Genomic DNA, 13,351 nt, shown 5'->3' with positions numbered 1-13,351 from the left:
AAGTACACAAGAAATGGGTAGCAGCTTAGAAAAAACAAGAGAGAAACATCTTAGGAAACCTGACTTCTATGGTTTTCTTAACTTTATGTTCCCCTCTTAAAGAAGTAATGCAATATGGTTGAGCCAAGCCACATTCCTTTATTTTCATTATTTTTATTCTCTGAAAGACACAGGACAGCAAGGTAATGATATGGCAGTGGAGTGGCAGGGTTAAAATGTTCTGTTCTGATTTAGTTTTACTAAAAATAGAACCTCAGAACAGCATACATATTCCTCTTTTGTTTATCACAACCATTCCATAAGATAATTTAGGACTAGCTCAAGGTCAGTTTCCTTATTTTCATGGGGTGGACTTTAAAATGTTATCTTCAAATTCTAAATCCAATACCCATCCACAGAAACTGCTGTGTTATTCCACTACATTATAAACTCTGCCAGCTTGGGTGTGTGAAATATTGCAATACACACAAAAAAAGGATGGGGCTTATGACTCTGAGATGTTCCTGACATCAGTCTGACCTCCTATGGATATTCCTGCTAAAACTTTTGCCTCCTGTACAGTATTATCCTGATCTAACTAAAGATTTTGCTGGAAGAATAGGAAAGAAGTATCAGGAAGTAATTAGATGGAAAACATATAGAAGATAGATTAGAAAACTAAAAAAGGAAAACATTAATTCTGCTGAACTATGCATGTATAATCTAAAGTAAAAACCTATGTCTTAATAGTATTTGATTAGTTATTATGAGGAATGAAATATTTCTATAATTCTTGTATGCTTTATTAGCTCAAAAGCAATAATCATACTATAATCTGTTCTTATCTGTGTTTTTTTACAAGAACATACAGATAATATATAAACTGTACTACACTCTATTTCATGTTATTCTGCCAAGTTGTATTATTTTGATACTGTCTACAAGCAATAAACTTTGCTCTTTCAAAACCTTTGCAAGCCAAAATTTAGGCCAGAATGGTGTTCTTTCATATAAAAAATGTTCATGAGACCATGAAACTCCAAGGCATACATGACCCAGCATAAGTGGATATACTCTTTTTATATACATTTCATTATGATACACATATTAGTGATATTAGAATTTTTTTAAAATACGTAAGATTTGCCAAGCTCAGTGAGTAATTTATTAACCCAGTGATATCCATAGACATGTATGGAATAATAAACGTATTTCTCTTTAAAGAACTACAAATATTGGTCAATAAACATACAGATAGTCCTTGACTTATAACCATTTGTTCAGCAGCCATCTGATGTTTGAATAAATCATGCTTAAGATTGATCCTCCGAGTTTCATCTGCCACACCATGCCATAGCATCCCCATAACGTAATTTTGATTTGGGTACTTGGCAATTGGTTCACACTCATGACTAGTTGCAGTGACTCATGATCACATCATTGCCATTTGCAACCTTCCTTAACAACTTCTCCACTGTTGCTGGGGTAAGTCGCCCGAATCTGCACAATCTCTTCCAGTCCGTCTGTGCTTATGCTGCATCAACCACTCAAGCACCCTCCCTGGTCTGTGCTGTACCTCTTCTGCACTCTTCCCAACTTGTACCACAACTTTGTATACCCCCCCCATGCCCTCCCATCCCTGCCCACACTCCCATGAACCCTCATGCTTCCTCTCCCACCCAGCCACAGTTACTTGCCTGCCTTCTGTCTTGAGACTTACAACTTTCTGTTGGCTTCCTCACTGGTTTTGGTTATGACTTTGGCTAAGCTGCCTCACCCAACAACCATGAAATTCAGTTAATAACAGCAACCGGGACTGCAGGGATTGCAGTTTATGGCTGCATCACTTAATGACAGAAATTCCAGTTGCAACTGCTGTTATAAATTATTGATTATTTGCACACTACATTTTTGATAGCCTGTACTATTAACACTGAAATATCTGAAGACTGACTATATTGAAGTTGTTTGCAACATGCACAATTTATGTTTCTTGTCCAAACAGAAGAGTACTCAGAGGTAGATCTGAAGTGAAGTTAGCTTTGCTATCATTTAAAATTCATCTGAGGAATAAAGAAAAACATCCAGTCAATTTCCTATCAGTAATCAATTTTTTTAAATATGTTAAATAAATATTAGTATTCTGCAGCCTTCCTAAACGATTTGAGATAATCTAGCTGTTCTCATAGTAAAGAAAGTTTCCTTAATTTATTCTAAAATTTGTTTTCCTGTAATTTAATCAACTTCCTCATCTATAGTTCTAATGTATATTTGTTCTATTAAATATTTGAAGATTGCTATCAGACCAAATTTTTCATTCAGTCAACTATCCGTGGGGATAAATTGACATAGCTCACTCCCCCCTTCCTTTATTAGTATCTTCCAAACGCTGTGCAGTTTTCTTTAAACAAAGTTAATTAAAAAGTCACAATATTCCAACTTACAGTGATAGGAGACAGATTGAAAATTGACAAAAAATACATAATAAAATGCTGTTTTGTGATGACTAGTATGTTGCAATGCATTATTGCATAAATAGCTTTGAGTAAATTATCTGAATATAGACTGATAAACCTTAATACTTTGATAAAAATAATTGCTTATGAATCCTTTGTTTTAAAGTTAGATGCTATTGGAATATAAGGTAACCTTCAGAGGAAAACTGTTCCTTCTTTTCTGTTCCTTCTCATGTCATAGTTAGATTAGATTATATAATTATGCAAGAGCTCTTGCTATTTCCCAGTTGATAGATAACAAGAAAAGGATTAATTCAGCTGTAATATGGAGTGTTTCTGTATGTTGTGTTTAAAATTTAAAAAGATAAATTAGTCAAGATATTGGAACCTTACACAAAGAACTAACAGAGAGTAATAGAATTGTTGATTCTGAGGATGGAAGATTAAAGGTGAGGAAGACATTCTGTCTCCACAGGAACTGAGCTTGCAGTTCTAAATGATGATGGAAGCAGAAAGCTCAAGTAATTCAATATGTATCATGAAAGGTCAACAGACCAAACTCCTTTATACTTTTATTTTTTGACCGTGATGCTTTTAGAAGATAAATCTATAATTTGAGTTTTAAATGCCAGTACTATATAGCTGGGAAACTCAAAGCCAACAAACAGTATGCCTTAAAAGAAAATTCAAGAGAACAAAAGAATATGAATTTAGAAAGTGAAGGACAGTGAAACAAGAAAAACCAAGAATTAGATATGCATGATAGCTAAACATTCCATATGAAAACGGCAACCGTTTTGGTTGCATTCAAAAAAGGGTTGGACCTGTTCAAGAAAGTCATGGGAATCAGCCTTGATGGCAATGTGATTGCCTCTGAAAAGCATCTGCCAGAAGACATGTGGGCTTCCTTGTGCAGTTGGTTGGCTGCTGTTAAAACAGACCAGATGTACTAGATGAACTAGCATTGCTTATATTATGTTCTTACGTAACAGGAATGTTCCTAAACATGAAAATACTGTCTTCTATAGGGAACTTGATTCTGATTGGTACGCTTGGATAAAAATAACACAGAATATTTAAAAAAAACTGAAAAGGATTTTATTCACAATTTTATCAATGAGTAGCCAAGACATTAAAAAATATAGTCTAAAGAAAAGAAAAACTTGCCTAAACATTTTTATTCTCTTGAAAGAAAATTGTAAGATATAAATTAAACACATTGATATCTTGCTATAACACAGTGCTTCTCAAATAATGGGGCGCGCCCCCCAGGGGGGGCGTGAGGCTCCATAAAGGGGGGCGCGTTTGACCTCGGCAAACACTGTCATAACAAGCTAACATACTATTTACAGTCGCGCGGGGCCCCCGAAAAATGTTTTCTTCTTCCTAGGGGGGCATGACAGAAAATAATTGAGAAGCACTGCTATAACACTACAAAAAGATTTTAAATGTTTGTTCAATCCAATTTTTCAAATGATACAAATATGCATAACATCACATACATTAACTTATGCAAATCTGTACCATGGGTATGTGGCTCATGGTATTATTTTCTGCATACTATGAACTTTTTATAAACAAATTTCTATTTAACCAGAAGTACAATGTAAAACAGAAACATTATGCTATTGAAAATCAGTCCAACTCTCAAACAAGCATTTACTTTATGAACAATTCTGATTTCAATTAGAGGTTAGTGGCTTGGAGCCTCCCAAATCCCTCACCCCTAAGGTCCTTTCCAAACAAGTTAAAATGCCCAGGAAGAATAAGTATAATGTGAGGCAGATGTCAGAATGCTGACAGAACATTACACTGAATGTCCCATCTTTGTAAGAAATTGGGCCTTAATTAACCTTAAGTTCAGGAAGATTTTGTCCTGTTATTCAAGTAACTTGTAAAAGGCATTACTTGTAAAAAAAAAACATAAAATTTTAAAATACTCCCCAATATAGTTAACAGTGAATTAAAGCTAAATGTTGAAATCCAACATATAATGTTGCATTGTAGTTTGGTCTATATATTTAATAGTTTTTATCAAAAGACACTTAAAAACCATGCATAATATCAGTTATTTCATCCAGCTCCTGATTATTAAAATCTCATTAAAGCAAGTGCCTAGATTAAAACACCGGGTTTAAGGGTGATCCACAGCTAAGAATGGAGCCTACTGTAGCAGAATTTAAATACACTGTGATTCAAGTTAAATACATAATGCTCCAAATTTATTTCACAATAGTACTTAAACAATAGTATACAATGATACTGTCCCAGATTATATACAAATTCCATTTAAGAACAGTTTTTGAAAATGGAGCTCATTCTTAAACCAGGTACATCTTATATTTTTAAAATAGTTTTTAATTGTCATAACTCAGGCCTGAAACTAGGAGTATACAAATTATTAGGCTGGCACATCATTTATAGATGTGAACTTTATTTTTTTAAATATGCAACATTTGTCTAGCCCTAACACTTAGTTCATTTTAATTAATTAATTAATTCCCATAAATTCTTTTCACGATTAATTAATTAATTCTCACAAGAGAAAAACTTCTTACAAAGTTAACTTTACTCACTTGCTCAGCAGTGGTACCAAGTTCATTCAGTTTGACCAATGATACCAAATCTTCAACTGTTTCTAATTCCTGTATATAGAAGCTCTGAATTTTGTTCCTCAATAGAAAATCCCTTATTTTTTTACTCAGATTCATAACAAAACCCAGTTCATCTGATGCACCATGATTACTATTAATAGAGAATAAATAAAATTAAAAATGTTTGAACATTGACCAAAATAAAGAAGTGTCTAAAACTAATAATGAAACTATAGAAAGCTTTCCAGAATTGTAGCCATAATACATTCTTCAAAGGTAAAAATGCATGCATTGATTTAAAAACATAATACATTTGTCAAATTACATATATAACCAATCCTTATTTAATGATTACCTCAGCTTTTTACAAATGCAATGGCAGAAATAAATGATAGTAAAAAATAATTTTCTCACCAACATGCATGCTAAGGACCAAATTTCTGTGCCTGATATTGCACACCAGAGTTAGAGCAGTGGTGAAATTCAATTTTTTTTACTACCGGTTTACTGTAGGCATGGCTTGGTGGGTGTGGTGTGGCTTGGTGGGCATCGCAGGGGAAGGATACTGCAAAATCTCCATTCCCACCCACTCTGGGGCCAGCCAGAGGTGGTATTTGCCGGTTCTCTGAACTGTTCAAAATATCTGCTACCGGTTCTCCAGAATCTGTCAGAACCTGCTGGATTTCACCCCTGAGTTAGAGTAACACTGTTGTTGCTGCACAAGACAACTTTGTCTAAATGGAGATTGCAGCATCTAGTGATCTTCACAGCATCTGCTAATCATGTGGTTTGCTTTGTAACCATGTTGCCTAGCACCATTTCACTGTAATGGATTACAATGGCTAAATGAGGACTGCATATAATTTTGGAACTGGATGGCATGATTATTACCAAACACGTTATGATGTTAGCACACATGATAAGAGAGTATACTACGCACATCTGTGCTTACAATGTAGCTGACACTTTCGATTAATATCAACTACTGTATTATTTTGAATTCTTTTTCTGGCTTCTCCAACATGACCTGAATGATTGGAAATTATGAGAGTTACACAATATATTTGGAAAGAACTAGACTTGGTTGGGATGTGTCATGGAGTATATGAAACTCAAGAATTGGGCTTGAAAATGAGAATATAAATGGCATGAGGAAAGATGTCCATGTATTTTGCTCAATGTTTGGCCATCTTGAAAGTCCACTGATAGTCAAGAGTTTAATACATTTTGGCATAATTAGTGTTGAATTTTAATTGGGTATTCTTAATATTTTTAAATTTTTAAATCTAAATTTTAATAATCAGCCTTTAAAATTTGCTCTTTTTAAATGTTGTTTTAAATTGTATATATTTTGTTTTTATTCTGGCTGTACACCGCCCTGAGTCCTTCGGGAGAAGGGTGGTATAAAAATTTAATAAAATAAATAAAATAAATAAATAATTTGCCAAAGTTTTCATTACAGATTTAAGATGATTTTGCTGAATGCATCTAAGAATTCTTTAATGCCATATTACTCTCAGTTCATCGATATCTCTTCCTATTTCATCCTATATTTATTCATTCCTCATTATTCTTCCTCTGTTTCATACAATGCTTCCTATAAAATAGCCTGTTTCATCGTTTCTAACTGGGGTTCACATTTTCATGAATTAACAACTCAAAACTGAATTATCAATATATATAGCTTTCACTGACCACTGTGTTTCTTCTGGGAACTGGAATCTCTTATCATAAATATCCTTATATAAACGAGGAAGTTCTAGCATTCTGGAAATTTGAGTTTCCATCATAGGGTCATCAACTTTATCTGAAAAGATATGAGAAATGCAAAGATGTTGAAATTGTTAATAGTGCTAAAAGACTATTTACATGTCATATTTAAGATAAAATAATTCAAAATTCATCAATATAAGAGGTACTACATACCAGAAAGAAACAGTATTTTCTGAAAAATGTTCAGATTACAATCTGCAACTTTAAAATAAAGATTATGCATACTGTTATAAGGTAATTACTCACAATACATAGAAGCCTTGATTTCCCGTTGTTGCCTGTAAATTCGAATGCAACCACGGACTCTGATTAGATCACCAATTTCGAGAATTGTTTTTTTTCGAATTGCTATTTGGAGATTTCTTATCAAGTCACTTAGAGTCAGAGCACTTAAAGTACTTGGGTGAGATTCCAAATCTACAGAGAAATATATACATCTCATAAGGTGCTATGTTATTAATAACAATGTTCACTGAATACAATAAAATTAAAGACATTTTCTCAAGTACTACAATTATGCAAGTCATGCTTCTATAAATTTGCATTTTTTCTCACTTAAAAATTGCCATTCTGCTGTTTAGGAAAGCTCCTTAAGCAGCAGCATGATGAAAAAAACAAAACAGGGATAGATAAAGCTATAAATTTCTCAATTTTCTTTTCTTTTTTCTTTCTGTGACATATATTTTTAAATTTATTACTGAGCATATATGCTACCCCAAACATTATCAACTTGTAATGCACATACCTGACATCCTAATACCAGATTAAAACAACACAATTACACTGTAGTCCAAAAATAAGACATCCCCTGATAATAAGCCCTCCCCAAAAATATTTAAACGCAGAGCTGGAAATCAGGTAAGACAGCAAGAGGATTCCCATCTTGCTCCACAGGCCCCAAAATAATAAGACCTCCCCGAAAATAAGGCCAAGCGCTTATTTCAGGGTTCAAAAAAATATAGGATATGGTCTTATTTTTGGGGAAACACAGTATTACAATAAAAACAATAGCATAAATTACTATAATACCTATACTATATTTATACATCAATGAACATACAACACTTAACCAAGAAAATACCCCATTATGAGAAGAAACAATGCTACAATATGCCATATTTCAAGGGCTACTACAACAATCACATTTTCATGAGTAAGCAAGATATGAAAAGGTACAGGTAACTGTAAAGGTCAATGTTTGAAAATAACCTTGGCTGCAGAATATACTGAATATCCTTAAAGAGGAAAACAACAGCAAAAAATATTACCTGATATTTTTTTCTTTTCTGCTAAAGCATTTTTCCAGCAGGTACAGCTTATTACACCAGTGCCATCATCCACTGGAAAAGAATAGTGATAATTTAGGTCATTTTGATAGAAGTTTTCCCCCTTGATCCCACAAAGACAGAAGCCTTACATTTTAGCCAACGACATTGGGGTTTAAAACTCTCCCAGCTTCCTTTCATCCAATTCTCTTTGTTCTAAAGGTTACTATTTCCTATTATAATAATAGGAATTATTATAGAAAGTATCTTTCTAGTCATAATAAATAATGATTCTGTCTTCTTGCAGTCCTTATCTGGGATTGATTGGAGCATTTATAAAATGATGCGGTAGAGAAGAATATCAAATGCAGATTAACAAGTATTTGAGGTAAAATGAGGACATCTGTTTGTGGAGTAGTATATGTCATTAATGCTAGTCTCCTCATAAGCTGAGTATATATTGAAGAGCAGCTGAGAAAAGTGTTAATCGTGCTCTTAAACCTTTCTAGTAGTTCAGCAGTCCTTGGTTTGAAAGACTGCTTCTAATATGCATGGCTTTCTATTTCTGATCATTTCTATTTTACTCTCACTCTGTAAGGAACCGTTGCTGAAAATTCTGCAACCCCCATCCTTCTGTTCTGTTAACTATTGAGATGCATTATTATGTTAGCCCTGTAAGTAACATTGTGATTCTTGAGAATGGTTAAAATCTAGGCAATGATTTATCTCCTCTTCATTTTCCTATGTATTTTACTAGTTACCAGTAATTATGCATTATTCAGAACCTTGTAAAAAAACTTCTTTCTTTGATGATGAAGTCATTATAAATAAAGTTAAGATAAATGTACAGATTTTTCATTAGAAAAGTAAAAAAGAGCTTCCTATTTCTTTCTCTTGCAGTTTCTATGCATAAACAGGAGAGTTTCATGAATCATTTGGGCTTGGCAGCTGATGCAACACTTGCTATTTAGCTCACCAGCTGCACAACCTCATTTTTAAGCTGAACGGGAAGTTGCAACTTATTCTGGGCAACTCAGCCTGACTGTGGCTATGAGAACAGGGAGGGGCACATTGGTACACAGTATGAGAAATGAACTAAAAATAGTCTGACCATGTGGAGAAACAGAAAATAAGGAGTAATTGGAAACAGGTAAATATTCCCAATAAAATACTTATTTTTGCTAAGTTCTGTTTGGGTAGCAATAAGAAGCTGGTTGCAAAATGAAAAATGGAAGTTTTACAATAATAGTGAAAAAGGGTGATCACAAAGAGAAACTGAATAATATAGTCACATTTCCTCTCTTTCACACTCAGAGCTTCTGAACTACTAGAAATGTTCAAGGCAAGAATAATACTTGTATTCCTTGCAATATGTTTGGATAGATGTGAATTTTTGGCATCAAGCAAGTGCTATAGTTTTGCATTTAATTTAGGTATATAGTACTTATACCTTCTTATACATTCCCAGAAGGCAGTACTAGAAGAAAATTTTTCTATTCCTACCCCATACTCCAAAGCTGAAAAATATCACTTGCTTTAAGCCAAGAATTTGGGTATATCAGAACTGAATGTGAGGAGTGCCTGGGGAAAATGTTTGCCTTTTGATTCATAAGATCAAAGTTTCTGCTTTTTAGCAACTATCTGAAATCAATGGCTTTGGTCACCAAAACAACTAGGTTGAAGTATTATCAGTATATAAGTGGGCAGGTCAATTTTCTATTTTTGTCTTCCATCTTTTAGAGGTAAATCTAAAAAGATGTCAGGGAAAATTTTTGAAGGAGATGTGAATTAACAAATTGAAGGTTACTCCAGGTGTAAATTATCACACTCTGATTATCTGCCATTGAACACAAAGGGACTTATTTCTGAGTATACGTGCATAGGCTTTCACTGTTAATGCAGGCAGTATTTTGAATGATATAAACATGATACAAGAAGATAACCTTAATGGAAATATGCAGGATCTGTTGCTTGGGAGAAGAGTTTGAAGCATTTTTTAAGGTTATAAACAAGATAATATTCAGAAGCAACTTAGGCAGATACCTCCCTAAATCATTGAACTATAAGGAGGAGGCAAAAGGGATACAGAACTATTGGACTATATTAATAGAATTCTTTATTGGCCAAGTGTGATTGGAAACACAAGGAATTTGTCTTGGTGCATACGCTCTAGGTGAACATAAAAGAAAGGGAACGTTGTCTTACCTGAACGTCCCTTCTTAGAGAGGGGAAAACGGCCGTCAGGAATGGGTTAAATCTCCTCGTTGCTGATTGGACCGAGTCTTTAACTTGTTGCTGATAGCCCCCGCCTTCTCTTTCCTTCCAGCTTTTTCGGCGAGGATTCAAGTGTAGGCCATCGTGTAGTACTGAAATGAGAAAGAATTAGTGCCCTCCCGCCCCGAAGCCCGCTTAGACAGTCGCCTTGGGTGGGGCTGACGTTTTCCCTCTCTAAGAAGGGACGCTCAGGTAAGACAACGCCCTTCTCTCTGTCGGGGAAAACGGCCGTCAGGAATGGGACATACCCAAGCTTAATGTCCTACCGGGAGGGATGATGGCGGCCTGTCATTGTTGTTGAGAGAGGACCGTTTGCAGGACTCGCTGTTAAACGCCGCCGGCCGACGCAAAGGAGTCCACACGGTAGTGTCGAACGAACGAAGACGGAGTGGACCACGCCGCTGCTCTGCAGATCTCGTCAATTGACGCCTGGGCACCCTAAGCGTCAAGAGGCTGCGCCCTGGTCGAATGAGCCGTAATATTGCGCGGTACCGAAGAGACAAGTTCTCATATGCTGTGGCAATCGTGCCTGATCCACCGCCAGAACCGATTTGGTCACCTTCTGACCCAGAGAAAGTGGTTGAACGACACAAAAGGGCCTCCGCGGCGGAACGACGCTGTTCGATCAATGTAGATTTTCAACGCCTCCTTACATCCAGGGTGTGCCAAACTTTTCCAAGTGGTGCTTGGGATTGGGACAGAACCGCAGAACTATCTCCTGAGCCCTATGGAATTGACTGTTAACCTTAGGAAGAAATGTAGAGTCCAGTCGTAGAACTACTCTATCGCTGAAGAACTTGCACAGGTCCTGACGGACAGACAGGGCTGATACCGTCCCTGTCCTAATGTTCCCTTTAGTTGTATTCCTTTTATGTATTCAATTCATGCTTATATTTATATAATTATTTAATATGTATTTGACGAAATAAAATGAATAGAATAGAATAGAATAGAATAGAATAGAACAGAATAGAATAGAATAGAATTTTTATTGGCTAAGTGTGATTGGACACACAAGGATCTACCACTTCTTTGGATGCCCTTCCCAAATTGAACACTGCAAGCATGAAAATGAGTCCTCCTTTAGCTTCCAAGGGACCAGGGTGCCTCTGAAGGTCAGTGCTCTAAGTACTAAGAACCCAGCACAAATCTAAGCCTGTATGCACACCAACAGTGAAAATACCCTGCACAGTGTCTCTTGGAAGAGAAGGTTAATTTTCATAGACGTTGGGGTGGCTCTTTTTTTTTTTTTGGCAGGGCAATAAGGGTCTCTAATATCATTAAACCCACTTTAGAAGTCTCTCTGTGTGTGTGTGTGTGTGAGAGAGAGAGAGAGAGAGAGGGAGGCTCGCTGAGCAAAGCGGCGGCGGGAGGCCGCTGGGGAAACGCGGGAAGTAGTCGGAGATCTGCTTGATGGGGCGGATGGGACCTGGGCAGACGTCGATGGCCATGTGCTCCTGGATGCTGATGGGCGGCTTGTCGCCTTTGCGGTGGCTCATGCAGGTGGCGCCCGGGGAAGGAGGCGGCTGCGGGGGCTGCTGCGGGAGCCGCTGGTGCTGCTGGTGCTGTTGATGCTGCTGCCGCCGCCGTTGCTGCCGCCAGGAGAGGCCGTCGCCAGCCCGGCCCTGCCGCCGAGCGCCCGCCACGCTGCTGGCTGCTGGAGGAGGCGGAGGGAGGGGAGGGGAGGGAGAGCGGGCCGGCTAGGCTCCGGAAGGTAGACGGGCCGGATTCTTACCGGGATAGACTGCTGGGATCCACCGGGATAGACTGCTGGGATCCACCGGGATAGACTGCTGGGATCCACCGGGATAGACTGCTGCTGGAGCTGGAGGCTCAAGGAAGGAAGGAAGGGAGGGGCGGCTGAGAACGGGCTCGTTAAGGCTCTTCCAGCAGCCCTGCTGAACCGCCACGGAGGGAGGGAGAGCGGGGCCGGCTAGGCTCCGGGAAGGCAAAACGGGAGGCGTTCGTCCACCGGGATAGACTGCTGGGATCCACCGGGATAGACTGCTGCTGGAGCTGGAGGCTCGAAGGAAAGGGAAGGGAGAGGGGGGTGGTGGAGCTCAAGGTTCTTTAGCCCTAGACACCTGCCCCGCTAGAGAAGGGAGGGAGATCGGGCCGGCCAGTCTCCGGGAAGGTAGACGGGCCGGATTCTTACTTCGGGATAGACTGCTGCTGGAGCTGGAGGCTCGAAGGAAGGGGAAGGGGAGGGGCGGCTGAGAACGGGCTCGTTTAAGGCTCTTCCAAAGCAGCCCTGCTGAACCGCTACGGAGGGGAGGGAGAGCGGGGCCGGCTAGGCTCCGGGAAGGCAAAACGGGAGGCGTTCGTCCACCGGGATAGACTGCTGCTGGAGCTGGAGGCTCGAAGGAAAGGGAAGGGAGAGGGGGGTGGTGGAGCTCAAGGTTCTTTAGCCCTAGACACCTGCCCCGCTAGAGAAGGGAGGGAGATCGGGCCGGCCAGTCTCCGGGAAGGTAGACGGGCCGGATTCTTACTTCGGGATAGACTGCTGCTGGAGCTGGAGGCTCGAAGGAAGGGGAAGGGGAGGGGTGGCTGAGGACGGGCTCGTTTAAGGCTCTTCCAAAGCAGCCCTGCTGAACCGCTACGGAGGGGAGGGAGAGCGGGGCCGGCTAGGCTCCAGGAAGGCAAAACGGGAGGCGTTCGTCCACCGGGATAGACTGCTGCTGGAGCTGGAGGCTCGAAGGAAGGGAAGGGAGGTGGCTGAGGACGGGCTCGTTTAAGGCTCTTCCAAAGCAGCCCTGCTGAACCGCTACGGAGGGAGGGAGGCGGGCCGGCTAGGCTCGGAAGGCAAAACGGGAGGCGTTCGTCACGGGATAGACTGCTGCTGGAGCTGGAGGCTCGAAGGAAGGAAGGGAGGTGGCTGAGGACGGGCTCGTTTAAGGCTCTTCCAAAGCAGCCCTGCTGAACCGCTACGGAGGGAGGGAGGCGGGCCGGCTAGGCTCCAGGAAGGCAAAACGGGAGGCGTTCGTCACGGGATAGACAGCTGCTGGAGCTG

At 39.2% G+C, this 13,351-nt stretch overlaps 1 protein-coding gene across 6 annotated transcripts in view; it reads right to left on the bottom strand.

Annotated features, from left to right (window-relative positions):
* Positions 1-13,351, bottom strand: part of STN1 (STN1 subunit of CST complex) — a 40,197-nt gene that overhangs the window by 12,418 nt on the left and 14,428 nt on the right. For 5 of the 6 annotated variants that reach the window (XR_009155666.1, XM_058187653.1, XM_058187656.1 and 2 more), the window contains exons 4-7: positions 8,071-8,142; positions 7,049-7,219; positions 6,725-6,836; positions 5,012-5,180 (exon numbers count right to left, since the gene is read on the bottom strand). Coding sequence is in view for 5 of the 6 variants with exons in the window: in XM_058187653.1 (XP_058043636.1) it covers positions 5,012-5,180; positions 6,725-6,836; positions 7,049-7,219; positions 8,071-8,142 (524 nt within the window). In the remaining variant the exon portion in view is untranslated. Of the gene's footprint in view, positions 1-5,011; positions 5,181-6,724; positions 6,837-7,048; positions 7,220-8,070; positions 8,143-8,219; positions 8,305-13,351 lie in introns of those variants that run through there. The other variant, XM_058187657.1, reaches the window with a different exon arrangement.

Source organism: Ahaetulla prasina, chromosome 6 (genome assembly GCF_028640845.1).
Source record: "Ahaetulla prasina isolate Xishuangbanna chromosome 6, ASM2864084v1, whole genome shotgun sequence".
Lineage (NCBI taxonomy): Eukaryota > Metazoa > Chordata > Lepidosauria > Squamata > Colubridae > Ahaetulla > Ahaetulla prasina.
The sequence above is the reverse complement of the archived record's forward strand: the minus strand, read 5'-3'. Positions and strand labels throughout refer to the sequence as shown.